This window comes from Mustela lutreola, chromosome 18, assembly GCF_030435805.1.
Source record: "Mustela lutreola isolate mMusLut2 chromosome 18, mMusLut2.pri, whole genome shotgun sequence".
Lineage (NCBI taxonomy): Eukaryota > Metazoa > Chordata > Mammalia > Carnivora > Mustelidae > Mustela > Mustela lutreola.
In genome coordinates, this window is record NC_081307.1 from 6,587,000 (window position 1) to 6,611,340 (window position 24,341).

A 24,341-nucleotide genomic window follows, 5' to 3' on the forward strand; every position below is an offset into this window, starting at 1 on the left:
GAGCAGAGAGCCCGATGTGGGACTCGATCCCAGGACCCTGAGATCATGACCTGAGCCGAAGGCAGCGGCTTAACCCACTGAGCCACCCAGGCACCCTGTCCTTTCTTCTGAAATTCATTTCATGTGGGTAGAACATGGATCGGTCTTGGTTTTTTTAATCCATTCAGCCACGTTATGCCTTTTGATTGTAGAGTTCATTTACATTTAAAGTAATTATTGATAGGCATGTAGTTACTGCCATTTTGCTATTTGTTTTTTGGCTGTTTTTGTAGTTCTTCTCTGTTCTTTTCTTTCTCTCTTCCCTTGTGGTTTGATGTTTTTTGTTAGTGCTATCTTTAGATGTCTTTCACATTTTACTTTTGTGTAGTTAATTTTTTTATGTATTTGTGATTATTGTGAGGTTTACATATAACTTCCTATTTTATGTTTTGAGTTGACAGCAACTTAAATTGGAACACATTCCAAAACTTTACATTTTTCTCCTCCTCTCATGTGTTATATTCTTGTCACATGTTGCATCTTTTTATTACCCTCCAACTAATTCTTGTAGTTTTAGCTAATTGTATTATTCCTGTCTTTTAACCTTCATACTTGCTTTATAAGTCATTTACCCACTACCTTCACTATGTGTTTACCTTTTCTAGTGATCCTTTTTAATTTTATATGTTTTCCTATTATCAATTGATGTTATTTCTTTTCATTTTAGGGAAGGCTTTTTAACATTTCTTTTAAGGCCAGTTTAGTGGCGATAACTCCTTTAGGTTTTGCCTAACTTGAAATCTCAATCTCTTATTCGATTTGGAATAATAGCCTTTCCAGGAAGAGAATTATTGGTTGGAAGTTTTTTCCATTCAGACACTTGAATATGTCATATCACTCTCTTCTGGCTTGCATAGTTTCTACTGAAAGACTTATGAGCTCTCCTCCCATGTGGTAAGTTGTGCTTCTTTTGCTGTTTAAAAAAAATCTCCCTGTCTTTAACTTTGACCATTTTGATTGTAATATATCTTGATGTGGATCTGTTTGAGTTTATTTTATTTAGGACTGTCAAGGCTTCCTGGACCTGTGTATCTGTTTCCTTCCTCACTTTAGGGAATATTTCAGTCACTGATTCTTCAAATAATTTTTCTGGCCCTTTCTCTGTCTCTCTGCTCCTTCTGGGATCACTATAATCTAAGTATTATTCCACTTGATGTTATAGCAATGGTTTCTTATTTATCTTCATTTTTTAATTCTTCTTTTTTTTCCCCTGGGTGAGTTCTCTTGCTTTTGTTTTCCACCTCAATGATCCAATCTTTGGCTTCATTCAGTGATGTTGAACCCCACTAGTATATTTTTCATTTCAGTTATGGTATTCTTTAGCTCTTTAACTTCTATTTGAAGCTTTCTTATATTTACTGTCTCTTTGTTGAGGATATCACAGTGCTCATCACTATTCTTCCAAGTTTGGTGAACATCTATGGGACTGTTACTTTTAACTCTTTATCAGGTTGATTGTGCATCTGCATTTCATTAATGACTTTCTGATGTTTTGTCTTTTATTTGGAATATATTCTCCTATCTCTTCACTTTCCTGATTTTCTGTATTTGTTTTTACATATTAGGCAAACCAACTACCTCTCCCAGTCTTGAAGGATCTCCCTTTCGTAGTTGTCACAAGAAGCCTAAAAACACAGTCTCCTCTGACCGCTAGTTACATCCTCCAGGGGTGTCACTATAGAAGCTGTGAACACTCATCTGCCACACAGGGGTTGGCAGAGCTAACATACATGCCAGCCAGATACATCATAGAGCTGCACTGAGGCCCAGGGTGAGTGTGGGGTGGTGTCTGGCCTGGTTGTAAAGAATGGATACGCTGCCATAGTGTGGACAGGGTTCTTAGTTGGATGTGCCCAAAAGCCCTCACAAGTTAGAGAGAGAGTTCCAAGATGACGCCCACCAACACTGACATTAGCAAAATAGGATGATATTGCTGCTATGGCACCCACCAGCTTCTCTGTCACCAGAGAGAGTTCCAGTGGTTTCCTACTTTTCTGCCAGGTGCTTTAAGTTGAATAAATGGGTCACCTTTACATATGCTCTAGATGATTTTCAAATTAGTGTTTTTGCTCTCGGTCCCAGGGTCGGCAATCCTGCATGTGCTCTGTTTAACAGTGGGTTCTCCTTGCTCTACAGTTCTGAGGTTTTCCTGGAGGTAATCTCTATTGGTTTTCAAAGCCTGGTATTTTGGGGACTCAGTCTCTTATCTAGGGTCTAATGTTTGAGGTGTCTACTGTATAGCACAAGCCTCTGACTCCTTAGGAAAGTCTTTGTCTTCCCTCCCAATTATGTACCAGCCTTCTGGAGTGTTTTTTGTTTGTTTTGTTTTTGTTTTTGTTTTGTTTTGTTTTGGGCAAGGTTGTATCTCTGCCTCTCCTGGCCATTGCAATGCTGTCCTTTTTGTTTTCTCCTGTAGAGTTCCTATTCATCCAGTTTTCCAGTTTTCTTCAGAGTAAATTACTTCATATGTAGCTATATATTGATTGTATCCATGGGGAGGTGTGAGTTCAAGATTTTCTTGTGTTGTTATCTTGAACCCAGACCCCCCCAAGTGAATCTTTTTGTTAACATGAGAGAGAAGCATCAGTTTAGATATTTCTGATTTACTAAATCATCTTTATTTGCTTTATTTTAGGTGACTTATATCATTACAATTGATGAAAAACCATACACTCTGCATCTCAGAAAACAGTGAGATATAATTTTTCATTAAAACTCGTATTTTAGTTTTTAAATATTTTGGTATACAATTTAAATTAAATAATGCAAAATAACGTAGAATGCTTGATCAATTTGTTTTTCAATTAGGATTAAGTCTTGAATAATGGAAGAGTAGAATGTTGAATAATAGAATGCTGCATTTTAATTTTCTAGCTTTGTTATTGTCACATTAAGAAATAAATTACTTATTTGTAAATCTTTAATTGAGTATAAAGTCATTAAACCCAAGAACTGCAAGTTATATGTTTAGTGTGCCTGATGTTGAGGGGGAGGCAAGATGGCGGAGAAGTGGGAGGTGCTGTTTCAACAAGTCCCCTAAAGTGAGCTGATTATCTACCAAAGAACTCTGATCCCCCATGACATCAGTCTGAGATTAAAATTATATCCTTCTGGATCTCTATGGGGGCAGAAGATGCCAGTGGACAGGTAAAGCGGAGTGGGAACATCAGACTGATATCGGAAGATAAACAAAAGGGGAAGGGAGCCACCAGAAGCTACATTGGAAGGTAATATCCCAATATGAGAGTGCCCTGTGATTGGGGACCAGCATTAACCTGAAATCAGGTTGAAAGCACTCAAAAAGAACAAAATATTTGAAGGGGAAATTGGTGGAATCAGGCGGTTAGGGACAAGGGCTTAAGCCCACGGACCCAGGACAGCCACTGCTGGCGCTGAGTCAGAGAGAGTGCAGCAAAGAAGTTAGGCGTTGGTTCCTGAACTTCCAGTGTTCATGAGAGAGTCTGGTGTGGACACCATCCAGCGCTCTCTAGAACTACAGCCTTTTGCACTCTGCACTTGCGCTGCACTACTGGGGTCTGAGTCATGCTCCACAGCCTCCCCTGAGAGAGTTCCATGCTAGCTGGTGCTCTCTAGGACCTGGAGAGTCTGAACACACCCAGTCCGGTCCAGCACAAAAATCTCAGTGTGCTATCTCTGGTCCCAACCTGCCCAGACAGTCATGGCAGAAGCAACCGCTGGAAGCCAGCTCTCTGGACAAGTACTTCTCATAGTTTTGTTAACACTGGAGTACAAGTAGGAGCTCCTGCGACCCTGAGCCTGTGACTGGGGTTGTGCTCTGCTGACAGCAGAGGGGGAGTTTATGTGCTCTGGAGCATCCAGAGGGGAACAGAGCTTCTCACTGAGATGGAGGTCTGGGTTCAGTTTGCTTTCCTCTAAATCACCAAAGAACCGCCAAAAGATGCCAAGAGGAGAAAAACAAACAAAGAAACAAAAAACAAAACCTCCAGAAAACAAATGCCAAAAAACCAGTTTCCTCAGAGCCCACCCCTTGATAGGGGACAGGAGGAATCAACTCTAGCGAGACAACCTGAGAAACCATGTGGCAGGCCCCTCCTCCAGAAAGCCAACCAAAACAAAATAAAAGAAAACAAAAACAAGAGAACAACCACCACTACTTCATAGATATGACTTTTATTTTTAATTTGTTCCCACTATTCTCATTTTTTCAATTTTTAAAATAATTTTTTGACCTATTTACCATCACAGTGAGCTGTTCAGTACAACAAATTCCATAATAACTTTTTAACTTTTTTGATACGTATACCTGTGTTTTTCTTTTGCTTTTCTACTTTTTTTTTTTTAATATTCTTATAGAGATAAGCTTTAAGGTAATCCTCTTCCCCAGTCAATACTACCCCTATATATAAACCAGTTTTAATCCCCCTTTATCTCAGGAAAGTTGAGTCCTTTAACAAAGACACCAAGATACACCCAGGAAGAATCAAAATAACATTCCTTGGCCACACTGAGAATTTATAACCACCCTCCCATCTTTTTCTTATGTCAGTATTTCTGTGTATTTGTTTTTGTTCTGGTAGTATATAAATCTTATACTTCTGGTTCATTTTTGCTGGGTTCCTCTTTTTTTGGGGGGGTCAGTTTTTGTTTGTATGCTTTATAAATCTTACCTTTGTGGCCCATTCAGGCTGGGTTTTGTTTTGTTTTGTTTTGTTCCCATCTCCTTCTCTCTCTCTTTTTCTTTTTGCTTTCTTTTTGGCAGTGAATCCCGATTGCTCAGAAATATTCCAGGGTGCACCCTGCCTGCACCACAGTTGATACATTCAACTATACATGTTCTCAGCCATCTTTCACCAAAATGACTAGGAGGAAGAATGCCCAAAAGAGGAAAAATTCAGAGACTTTGCCCTCTCCATCAGAGATGTTGGATATGGACATAAACTGTATATCTGAAAGGGAATTCAGGCTAACAATTATCTAGGCAATGGCTAGGTTGGAGAAAAACTTTAATGACAAAATGTAATTGATTAGGGCACAAATGAAAGCCACCAGGGAAGACGTTAACGATGCTCTCAATGAGAACCAATCAGGATTCTCTAACAGCTAGGGTAACTGAGGCAGAAGATAGAATTAGTGATCTAGAGGACAAACTGATAGAGAAAAAGGATCAGGAGGAGGGTGGGATCAAACAACTTAGAAGCCATGAAAACAATTAGGGAAATAAATGACGCTATGAAATGTTGCAAGGTCAGAATTATTGGAATCCCTGAGAGTGAGGAGAAAGAAAGAAGACTAAAGAATATAGTTGAATAAATTCTCCATTTAAATTTTCCCAATCTGGTGAATGGAAACAACGTTCGTGTCCTAGAGGCAGAAAGCTTCCCCCCAAGATCACAGAATATAGAAAGAACTCGAGACACCTGATTGCAAAAATGATAAATCATAATGTTAGACAGGAGCTCTTGAAAGCAGCTAGGGGAAGAGATTCCTTACATACAGAGCAGGATCCATCAGAATAAGGTCAGACATGTCCACAGAAACCTGACAAGCCAGAAAGGGTTAGCAAGATGTATTCAGGGCACTAAATGAAAAGAACATGCAACCAAGAATACTTTATCCAGCAAGACTGACATTCAAAATGGATGGAGAGATAAAGAGCTTCCAAGACCAGCAAAGTTTAAAGGAGTATGTGGAGGGAGGAGTCAAGATGGCGGAGAAGTAGCAGGCTGAGACTACTTCAGCTAGCCAGGGATCAGCTAGATAGCTTATCTAAAGATTGCAAACACCTGAAAATCCATTGGCAGATCAAAGAGAAGAAGAACAGCAATTCTGGAAACAGAAAAACAACCTCTTTCTGAAAGGTAGGACCGGTGGAGAACTGAATCCAAAGCGACAGGAAGATAGACCCCGGGGGGAGGGGCACAAAATCAGGACTTTTAAAAGTCTGTTCCGCTGAGGGACATCGCTCCAGAAGCTAAACTAGAGCGAAGCCCACACGAGTGCAGCGTGGCCTCAGGTCCCGCAGGGTTACAGAAGGATCGGGGGTGTCTGAGTGTCGCAGAGCTTGCGGGTATTGGAACGGGAAAGCCGGCTACAGAGACAGAGCCGACAGTAAGCTCGCAGCTCGGGGTTACCTTGAACCGGTCGCAGGCTCGGTGAGCTCGGAGCGTGGCCGGAGGTCAGGCAGACGGGAGTAACTGGGCGCTATTCTCTGAGGGCGCACTGAGGAGTGGGGCCCTGGGCTCTCGGCTCCTCTGGGCCGGAGGCCAGGAGGCCACCATTTGTGTTCCCGTCCTCTGGAACTCTACAGAAAGCGCTCAGGGAACAAAAGCTCCTGAAAGCAAACCTGAACGGATTACTCACCCCGGCCCCAGATAAGGGCAGTGCAATTCCACCTGGAGTAAAGACACTTGAGAATCACTACAACAGGCCCCTCCCCCAGAAGATCAACAAGAAATCCAGCCGAGACCAAGTTCACCTACCAAGAAGTGTGGTTTCAATACCAAGGAGAGCAGCAGAATTCCAGAGGAGGAGAAAGCAAAGCACGGAACTCATGGCTTTCTCCCTGTGATTTTTTTTAGTCTTGCAGTTAATTTAATTTTTTTTCTTTTTTATTTTTTTTTCTCGCCTTCTAGTTAAATTTTTTTTTAACTTTTACCTTATTCTTTTTTAACGTGTTTTAATTAGTTTATCTAATATATATATTTTTTCTTATTTATATTTTTCTTATTTGTTTTCTTTTTTTAAATTCTTTTCTTTTCTTTTTTTTTCTTTCTTTTTTCTTTTTTTTTTCTTTCTTCCTTTTTGAACCTCTTTTTATCCCCTTTCTACCCCCTCACGATTTGGGATCTCTTCTAATTTGGTTAAAGCATATTTTCCTGGGGTTGTTGCCACCCTTTTAGTATTTTACTTGCTCCTTCATATACTCTTATCTGGACAAAATGACAAGGCGGAAAAATTCACCACAAAAAAAGAACATGAGGCAATACCGAAGGCTAGGGACTTAATCAATACAGACATTGGTAATATGTCAGATCTAGAGTTCAGAATGACAATTCTCAAGGTTCTAGCCAGGCTCGAAAAAGGCATGGAAGATATTAGAGAAACCCTCTCGAGAGATATAAGAGCCCTTTCTGGAGAAATAAAAGAACTAAAATCTAACCAAGTTGAAATCAAAAAAGTTATTAAGGAGGTGCAATCAAAAATGGAGGCTCTCACTGCTAGGATAAATGAGGCAGAAGAAAGAATTAGTGATATAGAAGACCAAATGATAGAGAATAAAGAAGCTGAGCAAAAGAGGGACACACAGCTACTGGACCACGAGGGGAGAATTCGAGAGATAAGTGACACTATAAGATGAAACAACATTAGAATAATTGGGATTCCACAAGAAGAAGAAAGAGAGATGGGAGCAGAAGGTATACTGGAGAGAATTATTGGGGAGAATTTCCCCAATATGGCAAAGGGAACGAGCATCAAAATTCAGGAGGTTCAGAGAACGCCCCTCAAAATCAATAAGAATAGGCCCGCATCCCGTCACCTAATAGTAAAATTTACAAGTCTCAGTGACAAAGAGAAAATCCTGAAAGCAGCCCGGGAAAAGAAGTCTGTAACATACAATGGTAAAAATATTAGATTGGCAGCTGACTTATCCACAGAGACCTGGCAGGCCAGAAAGAGCTGGCATGATATTTTCAGAGCACGAAACAAGAAAAACATGCAGCCCAGAATACTATATCCAGCTAGGCTATCATTGAAAATAGAAGGAGAGATTAAAAGCTTCCAGGACAAACAAAAACTGAAAGAATTTGCAAACACCAAACCAGCTCTACAGGAAATCTTGAAAGGGGTCCTCTAAGCAAAGTGAGACCCTACAAGTGGTAGATCAGAAAGGAATAGAGACCATATACAGTAACAGTCAACTTACAGGCAATACAATGGCACTAAATTCATATCTCTCAATAGTTACCCTGAATGTGAATGTGCTAAATGCCCCTGTCAAAAGACACAGGGTATCAGAATGGATAACAAAACAAAACCCATCTATATATTGCCTCCAAGAAACTCATTTTTAGGCCGAAGACACCTCCAGATTTAAAGTGAGGGGGTGGAAAAGAATTTACCATGCTAATGGAAATCAGAAGAAAGCAGGAGTGGCAATCCTTATATCAGATCAATTAGATTTTAAGCCAAAGACTATAATAAGAGATGAGGAAGGACACTATATCTTATTCAAAGGGTCTGTTCAACAAGAAGATTTAACAATTTTAAATATCTATACCCCCGACATGGGAGCAGCCAACTATATAAGCCAATTAATAACAAAATCAAAGAAACATATCAACAATAATACAATAATAGTAAGGGACTTTAACACTCCCCTCACTGAAATGGACAGATCATCCAAGCAAAAGATCAGCAAGGAAATAAAGGCCTTAAATGACACACTGGACCAGATGGACATCACAGATATATTCAGAACATTTCATCCCACAGCAACAGAATACACATTCTTCTCTAGTGCACATGGAACATTCTCCAGAATAGATCACATCCTCGGTCCTAAATCAGGACTCAACTGGTATGAAAAGATTGGGATCATTCCCTGCATATTTTCAGACCACAATGCTCTGAAGCTAGAACTCAATCACAAAAGGAAGTTTGGAAAGAACCCAAATACATGGAGACTAAACAGCATCCTTCTAAAGAATGAATGGGTCAACCGGGAAATTAAAGAAGAATTGAAATAAATCATGGAAACAAATGATAATGAAAATCCAACGGTTCAAAATCTGTGGGACACAACAAAGGCAGTCCTGAGAGGAAAATATGTAGCGGTACAAGACTTTCTTAAGAAACAAGAAATGTCTCAGGTACACAACCTAACCCTACACCTAAAGGAGCTGGAGAAAGAACAAGAAAGAAACCCTAAGCCCAGCAGGAGAAGATAAATCATAAAGATCAGAGCAGAAATCAATGAAATAGAAACCCAAAAAACAATAGAACAAATCAACGAAACTAGGAGCTGGTTCTTTGAAAGAATTAATAAAATTGATAAACCCCTGGCCCGACTTATCAAAAAGAAAAGAGAAAGGACCCAAATAAATAAAATCATGAATAAAAGACACGAGATCACAACTAACACCAAAGAAATACAAACTATTATAAAAACATACTATGAGCAACTCTACGCCAATAAATTTGACAATCTGGAAGAAATGGATGCATTCCTAGAACCATATAAACTACCACAACTGAACCAGGAAGAAATAGAGAGCCTGAACAGACCCATAACGAGTAAGGAGATTGAAACAGTCATTAAAAATCTCCAAACAAACACAATCCCTGGGCCAGACGGCTTCCCTGGGGAATTCTACCAAACATTTAAAGAAGAACTAATTCCTATTCTCCTGAAACTGTTCCAAAAAATAGAAATGGAAGGAAAACTTCCAAATTCATTTTATGAGGCCAGCATCACCTTGATCCCCAAACCAGACAAGGATCCCACCAAAAAAGAGAGCTATAGACCAATATCCTTGATGAACACAGATGATAAAATACTCAACAAAATACTAGCCAATAGGATTCAACAGTACATTAAAAAGATTATTCACCACGACCAAGTGGGATTTATTCCAGGGCTGCAAGGTTGGTTCAACATCCGCAAATCAGTCAATGTGTTACAACACATCAATAAAAGAACAAGAACCATATGATAGTTTCAATAGATGCTGAAAAAGCATTTGACAAAGTACAGCATCCCTTCCTGATCAAAACTCTTCAAAGTGTAGGGATAGAGGGCACATACCTCAATATCATCAAAGCCATCTATGAAAAACCCATCGCAAATGTCATTCTCAATGGAGAAAAACTGAAAGCTTTTCCGCTAAGGTCAGGAACACAGCAGGGATGTCCATTATCACCACTGCTATTCAACATAGTACTAGAGGTCCTAGCCTCAGCAATCAGACAACAAAAGGAAATTAAAGGCATCCAAATCGGCAAAGAAGAAGTCAAATTATCACTCTTCGCAGATGATATGATACTCTATGTGGAAAACCCAAAAGACTCCACTCCAAAACTGCTAGAATGTGTACAGGAATTCAGTAAAGTGTCAGGATATAAAATCAATGCACAGAAATCAGTTGCATTTCTCTACACCAACAGCAAGACAGAAGAAAGAGAAATTAAGGAGTCAATCCCATTTACAATTGCACCCAAAACCATAAGATACCTAGGAATAAACCTAACCAAAGAGGCACATAATCTATACTCAGAAAACTATAAAGTACTCATGAAAGAAATTGAGGAAGACACAAAGAAATGGAAAAATGTTCCATGCTCCTGGATTGGAAGAATAAATATTGTGAAAATGTCTATGCTACCTAAAGCAGTCTACACATTTAATGAAATCCCTATCAAAGTACCATCCATCTTTTTCAAAGAAATGGAACAAATAATTCTAAAATTTATATGGAACCAGGAAAGACCTCGAATAGCCAAAGGGATATTGAAAAAGAAAGCCAACGTTGGTGGCATCACAATTCCGGACTTCAAGCTCTATTACAAAGCTGTCATCATCAAGACAGCATGGTACTGGCACAAAAACAGACACATAGATCAATGGAACAGAATAGAGAGCCCAGAAATGACCCTCAACTCTATAGTCAACTAATCTTCGACAAAGCAGGAAAGAATGTGCAATGGAAAAAAGACAGCCCCTTCAATAACTGGTGCTGGGAAAATTGGACAGCCACATGCAGAAAAATGAAATTGGACCATTTCCTTACACCACACACAAAAATAGACTCAAATGGATGAAGGAACTCAATGTGTGAAAGGAATCCATCAAAATTCTTGAGGAGAACACAGGCAGCAACCTCTTCGACCTCAGCCACAGGAAAATCTTCCTAGGAACAACGCCAAAGGCAAGGGAAGCAAGGGCAAAAATGAACTATTGGGATTTCATCAAGATCAAAAGCTTTTGCACAGCAAAGGAAACAGTTAACAAAATCAAAAGACAACTGCCAGAATGGGAGAAGATATTTGCAAACGACATATCAGATAAAGGACTAGTGTCCAGAATCTATAAAGAACTTAGCAAACTCAACACCCAAAGAACAAATAATCCAATCAAGAAATGGGCAGTGGACATGAACAGACATTTTTGCAAAGAAGACATCCAGATGGCCAACAGACACATGAAAAAGTACTCCATATCACTCGGCATCAGGGAAATACAAATCAAAACCACAATGAGATACCACCTCACACCAGTCAAAATGGCTAAAATCAACAAGTCAGGAAATGACAGATGATGGGGAGGATGTGGAGAAAGGGGAACCCTCCTACACTGTTGGTGGGAATGCAAGCTGGTGCAGCCGCTCTGGAAAACAGCATGGAGGTTCCTCAAAATGCTGAAAATAGAACTGCCCTATGACCCAGCAAGTGCACTATTGGGTATTTACCCTAAAGATACAAATGTAGTGATCCAAAGGGGCACATGCATCCGAATGTTTATAGCAGCAATGTGCACAATAGCCAAATTATGGAAAGAACCTAGATGTCCATCAACAGATGAATGGATCAAGAAGATGTGGTATATATACACAATGGAGTACTATGCAGCCATCAAAAGAAATGAAATCTTGCCATTTGTGACAACATGGATGGAACTAGAGCGTATCATGCTTAGCGAAATAAGTCAAGCAGAGAAAGACAACTGTCATATGATCTCCCTGATATGAGGAAGTGGTGATGCAACATGGGGGCTTAAGTGGGTAGGAGAAGAATAAATGAAACAAGATGGGATTGGGAGGGAGACAAACCATACGTGACTCTTAATCTCACAAAAGAAACTGAGGGTTGCTGGGGGGAGGGGTTTTGGGAGAAGGTACTGGGATTATGGACATTGGGGAGGGTATGTGCTTTGGTGAGTGCTGTGAAGTGTGTAAACCTGGTGATTCACAGTCCTGTACCCCTGGGGATAAAAATATATGTTTATAAAAAAAAATTAGAAAAACAAAACATAAAAAAGAGTATGTGACCACCAAGCTGGCACTACATGGAATTTTAAGGGGGGGTTTATAAAAGAGGAAAAAACCCAAGAATATCATTGGACAGAAATTTATGGAGACAATCTATAGAAACAAAGACTTCACAGGTAACATGATATCAATAAAAACGTATCTCTCAATAATCTCAATGTGAATGACCTAAATGCACCCATAAAATTCCACAAAGTTGCAGATTGATCAAAATGATAGGACCCATCCATGTTGTCTATAAGAGACTCATTTTGAACCTAAGGATACATCCAGACTGAAAGTGAAGTTATGGAGAAGCATCTTTCATGCCAATAGGCTTCAAAAGAAGGTTGGGGTAGCAATTCTCATATCAGATAAATTAGATTTTAAACTAAAGACTGTAGCCAAAGATATAGAAGGACACTACATCATTCTTAAAGGGTCTATCCACCAAGGAGATCTAACAATTATAAATATTTATGCCCCAGTATAGGAGCAGCCAACTATATAAGACAACTGTTAATCAAGATAAAGAGTCATATTGATATGAATACATTGAGTAGGGCAAATTAACACACCACTCTCAGTAATAGAGAGATTATCCAAGCAGAAAGTCAATAAAGAAACAAGAGCATTGAATGACACATTGGATCAGATGGACCTCATAGGTATATACAGAACATTCCACCATAAAACAACAGTATACTCATTAATCTTGAGTGCACATGGAACCCTCTCCAGAATAGACCACATACTGGGTCACAAATCAGGGCTCAACCAATACCAAAAGAATGAGATGATTCCCCGCATATTCTCAGATCACAATGCTTTGAAACTGGAGCTCAACCACAAGAAAATCTTTGGGTTGCAGCAAAGGTGGTCCAAAGGGGGAAATACATAGCTATCCAAGCCTCCCTCAAAAAAATGAAAATCCAGAGTACACCAGCTTTCCTTACACCTCAAAGAACTGGAGAATCAACAACAAATTAAGCCAACCCCACACACAAGAAGGGAAATAACCAAGATTAGAGCAGAGATCAATGAGAGACAAACTAGAGATATAGTAGAATGCATCAGTGAAACTAGAAGCTTTTTTTTTGAAAGAATCAATAAGATCAATAAACTATAGACCAAACTACTCCAAAAGAAAAGAAAGAAGACCCATATTAATAAAATTATGAATGAAAAGGGAGAGATCACAACACAAGGAAATAGAAACAATCATCAGAAATTATTATCAATAGTTATATGCCAATAAGTTAAGCAACCTAGATGGAATAGATGCATTCCTGAAAACCTACAAAACCTACAAACTTCCAAAACTGAATCAGGAAGAAATTGACAACCTAAATATCTAGTAACAAGATCAAAGCAGTGATCAAAAACCTCCCAAAAAAACAAGAGCTCAGGACCTGATGGATTCCCTGGGGAATTCTACCAAACATTCAAAGAAGAAATAATACCTATTCTCCTGACGCTATTTCAAAACATTGAAACAGAAGGAAAACTTTAGACTCTTTCTATGAAGCCAGCATTACCCTGATCCCCAAACCAGGCAAAGACCCCACCAAAAAGGAGAATTTTAGACCAATATCCCTGATGAATACAGATGCCAAGATTCTCAAGAAGAACCTAGCTAATAGGAGTCAACAGTACATTAAAAAGATTATACATGACCAGGTGGTATTTATCCATGGGTTGCAAGGGTGGTTCAACATTTGCAAATCAATCAATGTGATAGAATAAATCAATAAGAGAGAAGAACCACATGGTTCTCTCAATTGATGCAGAAAAAGCATTTGACAAAATCCAGTATCTGTTCCTGATTAAAATGCTTCAAAGTATAGGGATAGAAGGAACATTCCTCAAATTCATAAAATCTATCTATGAAAAACCCACAGCGAATATCACCCTCAATGAGAAAAAGCTGACAACCTTCCCTCTGAGATCAGGAACACGACAAGGATGCCCACTCACACCACTCTTGTTCAACATAGTATTAGAAGTCCTAGCAACAGCAATTAGACAACAAAGAGAAATAAAATGTATTTAGATTGGCAAAGAAGAAGTCAAACTCTCTCTCTTCACAGATAACATGATACTTTATATGGAAAGCCCAAAACACTCCATCCCCAAACTACTAGAACTCATTCAGTAATTCAGTAATGTGGCAGGATATAAAATCAATGTACAGAAATCAGTTGCTCTCTTATACACAAACATTGAAAATACAGAAAGGGAAATGAGAGAATTGATTCCATTTACTATAGCACCAAGAACCATAAAATATCTGGAAATAAACCTAACCAAAGAGGTAAAGGATCTGTACTTGAGGAACTACAGAACACTCATGAAAGAGATTGAATAAGACACAAAAAGATGGAAGACTATGCCATGCTCATAAACATTGTTAAAATGTCTATACTGTCTAGAGCAATCTATACTTTCAATGCCATTCCAATCAAAATTCCATGGGCATTTTTCAAAGAGCTGGAGCAAACAATCCTAAAATTTGTATGGAATCAGAAGATACCCCAAATTGAACAGTGTGGAGATTCCTCAAGAAATTAAACATAGAGCTTCCCTTTGACCCTGCAATTACATTACTGGGTATTTACCCCAAAGATACAGATGTAGTGAAAAGAAGGGCCATCTGTACCCCCAATGTTTATAGCAGCAATGACCATGGTCACCAAACTATGAAAAGAACCAAGATGCCCTTCAATGGACAAATGGATAAGGAAGATGCAGTCCATATACACAATGAAGTATTATGCCTCCATCAGAAAGGATAAATACCCAACTTTTGTAGCAACATGGACGTGACTGGAAGAGATTATGCTGAGTGAAATAAGCAGAGAGAGCCAATTATCATATGGTTTCACTTATTTGTGGAACATAACAAATAACATGGAGGACATGGGGAGATTGAGAGGAGAAGGGAGTTAAGGGAAATTGAAAGGGGCGGAGAACCATGAGAGACTATGGACACTGAAAAACAACCTGAGGGTTTTGAAGGGGCGGGGGGGTGGGAGGTTGGGAGAACCAGGTGATGGGTATTGGGGAGGGCACATATTGCATGGAGCACTGGGTGTGGTGCAAAAACAATGAATACTGTTACACTGAAAAGAAATAAGAAAAAATAAAATAAAAAATAGGAAGACAAGAAAGAAAACCAATGAAATAAAAAAGTGATTTTTTTGGAAAAAAAAAAGATACTACAAATTGCTAAGGAAATGTTGAAAAAGAAAAACAAAACTGGGGGAATCATGTTGCCTGATTTCAAGCTTTACTACAAAGCTGTGATCACCAAGACAGCATGGTACTGGCATAAAAACAGATACCTAGACTAGTGGAACAGAGTAGAGAGCCCAGATATGGACCCTCAACTCTATGGTCAAATAATCTTCAACAAAGCAAGAAAAAAATATACAGTGGAGAAAAGACAGTCTGTTCAATAAATGGTGCTGGGAAAATTGGACAGCTATGTGTGGAAGAATGAAACTCGACCATTCTCTTACACCATACACAAATATAAGCTTGAAATGGATAAAAGACTCAATATGAGGCAGGAATCCATCAGAATCTTAGAGGAGAACATAGGCAGTAACCTTTCGACATCGGCCACAGCAACTTCTTTTAAGATGTCTCCAAAGGCAAGGGAAACAAAAGCGAAAATGAATTTTGGGGACTTCATTAAGATCAAAACCTTCTGCACAGCAAAGGAAACAGTCAACAAAACAAAGAGGCAATCCACGGAATGGGAGAGATATTCACAAATGACACTACAGACAAAGGGCTGATATCCAAGATCTATAAAGAACTCCTCAAACTCAACACACTCAAAACAGATAATCATGTCAAAAAAATGGGTAGAAGACATGAACAGACACTTCCCCAATGAAGACATACAAATGGCTAACAGACACATGAAAAAAATGTTCATCGTCACTAGCCATCAGAGAGAGTCAAATCAAAACCAGATTGAGGTAACACCTTACATCTGTTAGAATGGCCAAAATTAACAAGACAGTAAACAACACGTGTTGGAGAGGATGTGGAGAAAGGGGAACCCTCTTACACTGTTGGGGGGAATGCAAGTTGGTGCAGACACTTTGGAAAACAGTGTGGATATTCTTTAAGAAATTAAAAATAGAGTTACCCTATGACCCCCTAATTGCACTACTGGGTATTTACCCCAAAGATACAGATGTAGTGAAAAGAAGGGCCATCTGTACCCCAGTGTTCATAGCAGCAAGGGCCACAGTCCCCAAACTTTGGAAAGAACCAAGATGCCCTTCAATGGATGAATGAATAAGGAAGATGTGGTCCATATTTACAATGGAATATTATTCTCCATCAGAAAAGATGATATACAACTTTTGTGTCAACATGGATGGGACTAGAAGAGATTATGCTGAGTGAAATAAGTAAAGCAGAATCGATTATCATATGGTTTCACTTATCTGCTGAGCATAAGGAATAACACAGAGCACATGGGGAGATGGAGAGTAGAAGGGAGTTGGGGGAAATCAGAGGGGGAGACAAAGCATGAGAGACTTTGGACTCTGAGAAAGAAACCGAGGGTTTTGGAGGGAGGGAATGGGACTGGGGTGAGCCTGGTGGTGGGTTTTATGGAGGGCACATATTGCATGGAGCACTGGGTGTGGGTGCATAAACAATGAATTCTGGAACACTGAAAATAAATTTTAAAAAAATAAAATATAAATAAAAAATAAAAAATTTAAATTTTAAAAAAGTTTTTAAAAGTGTTCCTGATGTAAAATCAATCTTAATTATGCATCAATTGGTTATTGGTGGGAAATTCAACTAATGACATATTTTATGAATGTGTTAATTATATTTGCATTTATTTTTAACAACTTTATTGGGTACATTCATATATCATAAAGCTCACTCAAGTGTATAATTCAATAATTTTTAATAACTATATACAGTATTGAAACCAGCTACCATAAATCAGTTGTAGAACATTTCATATCCTATGTAAGATCCTCATGCCATTTCACATTTAATCCCTGTTTCCACCCACCACTCCAGGCAACACTCATGCAATCAACATACTTTCTGTCTCCTAATTTGCAGTTTCTCAAAATTTCATGCAAGTGGAGCCAAACAGCCTCTTCTTTGCCTGCATCTTTGAAAATATATATTTGTAACTACTGCAATTTGTCTGCCTTACATCTCCGTAGTTGAACAACATGGAAGAAAACTCCTCATTTATGACTATTCTCACCTAATTCATGATCATTAAACCTATGTTGGTCTTTAATGTCTGTAAAACTCGATTATAATAAGAAACTTCTTCATGTTTCTGAATGCCAGTTATTTTTTAGTCTTCATTTTTCTTGACCAAATGGCAGTATTTTGTCTAGCTGATCAGTATCTCCTCCAAAAATACTTTCTTTATTTGGCTTCCAGAACACTGCAGACTTCTGATTTAATTCTTACCATTGTGTTTACTCTCTCAGTTTTCTTTGTTTCATCTTGTTTGTTTTTTAGATTCTTCCCCATCTCTCCAATCTTAGAATACTCCATGGTACTTTTCTTGGATCTTGTTTTCCCTCACTGCATTCAATCATCTGGTTATTTCATCCCCTCTTGCAGTTTTAAATACATTCATGTATTGATTACTCCCAAGTTATATCTCTACTTTCTTCCTCTCCAATGAACACCTACTTGTTTATCTGACTACTTATTTGACAATCTGGTGTTTGCTAGAATTCTCATACTTATCATATCCATACTGTATTTCTTTTTTTTTTTTTAAAAAAGATTTATTTATTTGACAGACAGAGATCACAAGTAGGCAGAGAGGCAGGCAGAGAGAGAGGATGAAGCAGGCTTCCCGCTGAACAGAGAGCCTAATGTGGGGCTCGATTCCAGGACCCTGAGATCATCACCCAAGCCAAAGGCAGAGGCTTTAACCCACTGAGCCATCCAGGTGACCGCATAATGTACTTCTGATACTTTCCTAAGATTTATCCTTCCTACAGTCATCTCAGTAAATGGCAACTCTAGTTTCTCAAAACGAAATCTTGGAATCATGCTTGATATCAATTTTTTCTTTTGTTTTCCCTCACAATGCATTATTTCCCACAATAGATTATTAAATTCCATGTTCAATCTTCAAAATATACTTGTAATTGGACCTCTATTATTGTTACTGTTTTAGTTCAAGTCACTATCATATCTTGCCTGGATAATAGCCTAATTGCTCTCTCTGCTTATTTACTCTACAGATAATTCTCAAGATAACATTCAGTCTGATTCTATTAAAATGTTGGTCTGAGGGATGCCTGACTGGCTCAGTCAGAAGACTATGTGACTCTTGATATTAGGGTTGTGAGTCTGAGCCCCATGTAGAGTGTAAAGATGATGTAAATAAATAAAACTTTAAAAATAACATAAAATATTGGTCTGATCCTATCATATATCTGTATGAAATCTTCTAATGGCTTCTCATCTCTGTGACACTATCTCTTATTACTGTCTCTCATCTTCAATCAACATTTCATTCCAGTCACGCCACCCCTTAGCTGTTCTTTATATACAGAAGGCATATTTTGGCCTGAGGGTCTTTTCATTTTATCCTGTGTCTCAAATAACATATCTGTACAAATCCATGTGGTTTGTTTTCAGGTTCAGTTTATTCAGTGAGGTTTTTCATGCCATCCTATCTACCTTTGTAACTAAATTCCCTCACCCAGGCCTTATTTATAACATTTAACATCTAACATGCTAGCAGTATTTGTCTCTCACTCTCATGAAGACCAGTGGTTTTGTCTTTTGTTTACTGCTGTATCCCAATGCCTAGAAGAGCATCTATCAGTAGTAGGCACCTAGTAAATGTTTGTTAGATAAAGACATACATAGGCTCATATGTTAATATCTGATACAGAGGAGTCAGTATGCTCTAATTAAAGCAAATTATTATACAAACTTTAGGTTTTTCACATTTGTTTTTATTTTGATGTTTATATTAATATTAAATTCATGACTCAACCATTTTTATTTTTGTTTTTCTTAGCTCATTTTTATCCCAGGACTTTTTGATTTATACATATAATGAAACTGCATTTTTGCATTTAGAGTCTTCATATTTTAAGGTAAGCTCTAGATGTCACAGATATTTGTTTTCATATTTTTTTTTTATTGACATGGCCTTATCACTACCATTGGGATATGTCTATCCCATGATGACAATTTAATACAAATATTTTATTTTGCATAATTATGACCTGTTATGTGGTTGATTGTTGTACATAAAAATAGTACATGATAGAGATAAAACCAGACCTGAAAGAATACTCATTGGCACCTTGGTGGTGCAAAATAAAGAGGATTATCAAATACCCTTTTTTCTTGAAAAGCTGCATTAACAAATCTATATGATACACAATCATTATTTTCAATTATTTTAACGTTTTTAATCTACTGTAATGTTAGCAAATACATTTTTATTCATAAAGAATTTATTTATTTACTTTTCCATACTGTTTTTTAGATACATTGCCATTACCAAGGATATTTTGCAGATATTCCAAATTCCCTTGCAACACTCAGCATTTGTTCTGGGCTCAGGTAATAGGATCTTACATGATACTTATACATGGAAAACTTTAAAATGAAACTTAGTGGCTAGCAGAAATAAATCTGGGAATGTTTAAGAAGAATATAAATCTGAGAGGTTGCTTTATATCAATATTAGCAGCTGAACTCTAGTGTCCATTCAAATGAAATCACTCCAGGGATTCCTGACTGGAGTTATTTTTTTTAAAGATACTGTGCAGAAGGGGATAGTTTCAGTAAAGGAAACTTTAGAACTAAATAATATTGTTGTTTTATCTTTCAACTATCTCAAATTGTTATGGAAAATGATATGAATTAATTATTTCAATACATACGTATTGTATGCTTTGAGTTTAGGTGCACTAAGTTTCAGACATAAATCAACTAATTAAGAAAGCCCCTGGGAGGTAAAAAGGCAGAAATAAGTTATTTTCATCAGTGGTGGTGGCAAGAGAAAGATACTAAGTTTATTAGAGGTAGACTGGTCCAGAGCAAAGGAAAAAAAAAAAAAAAAGGATTCTCCAGATTCTCCCTAACTTCCTTTTGGTTTTGGTTGCCTGACTTCTAGAATTTGCTCATGTCAACTCAGAAAAATTGGCATTCGTTTAATGTGGTTTTCATAGATATCCACTTCTTTAAATATACACTCAATATACCTGCTTTCCCTTATTCTAAACTCTGAGAACATGACCATGATTGGAATTCTCAATAAGTACTTGATTTTCAACAAATACCTGATCTTAACTAATATATCTTGAATAAATATGACTACTATACAGGTAATATAAATTAATTTGAAATATATTTTTTCTTTAATATATGAGCAAAAGTAAGGTAAATGTGATATCTCAGTTACTAATGGTATACCAGAAAAATGGAAAAATAGAGTGTGTTCATAATGTGTTTCTTACTGTATTTCAAACTGCAGTTTCTATTGATTTCATCTTTATAATTTCCATGCCTTTGTTGATGTTCTTTATTTATTGAGACATCATTAAAATATTTCCCTTTAGTTGCTTATATATGGTTTCTTTCAGCTCTTTGAAATTATTTAAACACCTAGTTTAAAGTTTTTAAATTTAATCCTTTAAATTTTTTAAGTTTTTTTTTTTTCACATTTCAGATTATAGCTTTGATGGGATCACTTGTAGGGTTTTTATATCATTGCTTTCTAAATATTCAGGGGATTCCTTCAGTTTGAAAACATCAGCTATGGAATTGAGCCATTGGAATCTTCAGCACAATTTCAGCATGTAATTTATCAAGTGAAAAATGAGAATCCAACTATACCACTGTTAGCAGAAAATTATAGCAATATTTGGCAGAAAGAACAACCCTATAAAGATAACTTAAGCTTACAGGTAACATGATGATTCTAATGTAATAACATACTGTGAAATTATTTATGTAGAATTTTTTTGATTGTGGAAAGGAACTATTTAGCTATGGAAATATCAAATTTGATATCTTCTTTCTGACTTTTAAATAAAATGCCCATATTACATCTAAAATATATGAAAAATTACACAATAATGTATTTTAGGTTTATTATAATGTATTATGTAATATTTCTTGTTTTCTATCTTATTCCAGCAAAAATGGAGATTTTTGAGTAAAATTTAGAAATACAGGAAGAATGAAATCACTATATAAATAAAGACAATAAAATAAGTCAAATTACCACTACCTTGCTTAAATTACTTTTAATATTTTTATTCAGTTTTGTGTACTGCTGGAACATATCTTTCTAAAATAGATAATCATTTATGTATTATTAAACTCTTAATTTACCTGTTAGTTGTATATAGAGTTCCTGTGTGACAAATGTTTTTCTTTCATCATTTGGAATATTTTAATTCACTGATTTATGGCCTCCATGATCACTGATGAAAAATTAACTGTCATTAATCTTATTGAAGATTCCTTTTACATGATGAGTCCCTTCTCTGTTGCTTATTCCAAGTTTCTCTCTTTATCTTTGGCTTGCCTCTTTTTATAATGTATTTTTTGAGTGGTTCTTTTGAGTTTATCTAAGTTGGATTTGACTGAGCTTCTTTTTTGTGTACATTAATATTTTTCACCTGATTTGAGAAATCAGGGGCCACTAGTTCTTTGAATATTCTTTGTCCCTTCTACGTACCTTCTCACTTTCTGATACTCCCATTATGTGTATGTTAATATGCTTGATAGTGCCCCTTAGGTCTATTAGATATTGTTTATTTTGCTCCATTCTTGTTTCTTTCTCTTTTTTAGATGGTTTAATCTCAATAGATCAGTCTTCAAGTTCCTTGATTCTTTCTCTTGTCTGCCCATATCTGATGTGGAGCCACTTTAATGGATATTGTATTTCAATTGTGTTTTTCAATACCAGAAATTCTATTTATTTCTTTTTAATAATTTTATGCCTTTTTTGATAGTCCATATTTAGTGAGACTTATTATAATACCCTCCTTCAGTTATTTATACATAACTCCTTTTAGCTCTTTAAAATTATTCAAAATACCTGATTTAAAGTATTTTTCTAGTAAATCCAATATCTAATCATCCTCAAAGACAGTTTCTGTTGACATTTTTCCTGTATATGGGTCATACTTTATGTCCTTTTCATGTCTCATAATTTTTTGAAAACTGAAACTAGTCACTCCAAGTAATACATGTGGTAACTCTGGAAATCACATACCCCTCCATCAAATATTATTGCTATTCATTGCAGTTACTATTTGTTTTGCAAATTTTTGACTGTTTCCCTGAAGTGCGTATTCTGTGTTGTATGTAGCCACTGACGTTGTGTGTTAATGATCAGAGTTCTTTTCTTTTTTTTTAGAGTTCTTTAAATGCTTGGAATCAATAAGTTTCCCAGTTCTTTTTTTTTTTTTTTTTTTAAGATTTTATTTATTTGACAGAGAGATCACAAGTAGGCAGAGAGGCAGGCAGAGAGAGAAAGGGAAGTAGACTCCCCATTGAGCAGAGAGCCTGATGTGGGGCTCAATCCCAGGACCCTGATATCATGATCTGAGCTGAAGGCAGAGGCTTAACCCACTGAGACACCCAGGTGCCCCAAATTTCCCAGTTCTTGCTGAGAGTCTCTCTCTACCTTTTGGAGCATGACTTTGTCACTCATTCAGGCAGTTAACAACTGCACCTTTCCTTCATTTCTGCTTGCACAGAGCCTCAAGATCAATCAGAGGTGAGAGTTTAGGTCTTTCCTGAGTATGTGTACAGACTTGGGGATGCACTTAGTCTGATACATGTGTGTGGTCTGCCAGATTCCCAGAAATTGATCATAGCTTTTCAAAGCTCTGTATGAATATCTTATTCCTCAGCTTTAAGTTTTTTTGTTCGTCTGCTGTTTGCCTCACAGTCATTCACTGCCCCAGACAACTCAAAATGCCTATAGTTTCTAAAAGCAAATGTCTTTAGAAAAACTATGTAAAATGTGACTTAGGTCAATATGGACCTATTTTAGGAACAAAATAGGTCAGGTCATGACATTTCTTTGGAAATGAGATTTTGAAGATGTTGCAGCCATGTTTTTTCTTTTTCTGGAAGTTGTCAGTCTACTTGTATTCACTGAAAATTTGAGCTATTAGTTTTCAACTAATAGGAGAAAATACTGGAGTGAATTCAAGTTCCACAAAAATCATAATTTTTACCCAGATCAGGTATTTTTCTTGAATAAACACTCCCTCTAACACTGCAAGCCATTTGTTAATTTCTAGAGATCTGAAAAAAAGTTGATTCTAAATTTTGGCAGTTCTTTTGTTGGCCTTATGTAGGGGATAATTTTTGATTCTTAATCTGATTTTAATTTATGTATTTTCATTTCTTGAGTTTTATATACCATGTATTTATAATCTTTTAATGTAACATTTAAAATTTTATCTTGCTATTCCTCATTGACCCATGGGAATTTTAGAAGTATGCATACTTACACATTTTCTACATATCTTTCTTGGTACTTACATTTAATTGATTTTGATCATATTCAGGTAGTTCATTTGACTTTAGTATATGTGTTTGTCTATATATCTTGCAGTTTCGTGTAGTGTTTTATAGATGTTCATTAGGTCAATTTATTTGTATTCTTCAAAATTTATGTTTTCCACATTTTTTTTTTCTTATAGGAATTCTATAGTTTGTGTCTGCTATCACAGCATCCTCCTGTGGGACATTTTGAGCTTTGTTCTGTACTTTTCATTTTCACATCATATTTCATTATTAATTCTTATTTAAAGTAATAGAAGATATGTTTGCCAAACCTTCACTAGGTAATCATTATTTTTGCCTAAAAATTAGAAAATCTTAATATTTTTTTTTCTCTGAAAGACAAGCAGGCAACAATTTTCTCTTTTCCAGATCATTCCTAACTGCATTTACACACACAGGCTTATCAAGAAGACAATTCACAGGTATTCAGTGCTAAAATAATGTGTGCATCGACACCTGTGGATAGGGGCAACCAACTACTTTCCATACATTGGATTTTCTTCTTGCCTGTCCTTATCCCTTCTCTCTCTCTCTCTCTCTCTCGTGAAAGCTGAACATGTTACATAACACAGTAGGCAGTCGATATTGAATTAAATATTAACTTTAGGTTTGGAGATGAACATATCTTGTTGCTGGGACTTTGGCTTAAAATTTTCTGTTAATATAGTCAGAATATACATCTGTTTATGTATGTTTTTGCTATTGCTACTCTTAGTG

The 24,341-nt window shown here is 36.9% G+C and overlaps 1 protein-coding gene across 1 annotated transcript in view; it reads left to right on the top strand.

The window, feature by feature from the left end:
• LOC131820570 (disintegrin and metalloproteinase domain-containing protein 18-like) overlaps positions 1-24,341 on the top strand; it is a 213,905-nt gene that overhangs the window by 6,247 nt on the left and 183,317 nt on the right. The window contains exons 3-6 of the mRNA XM_059156250.1: positions 2,675-2,730; positions 19,096-19,174; positions 19,573-19,649; positions 20,821-20,998. Of these exons, the coding sequence (XP_059012233.1) occupies positions 2,675-2,730; positions 19,096-19,174; positions 19,573-19,649; positions 20,821-20,998 (390 nt within the window). The remainder of the gene's footprint in view (positions 1-2,674; positions 2,731-19,095; positions 19,175-19,572; positions 19,650-20,820; positions 20,999-24,341) is intronic.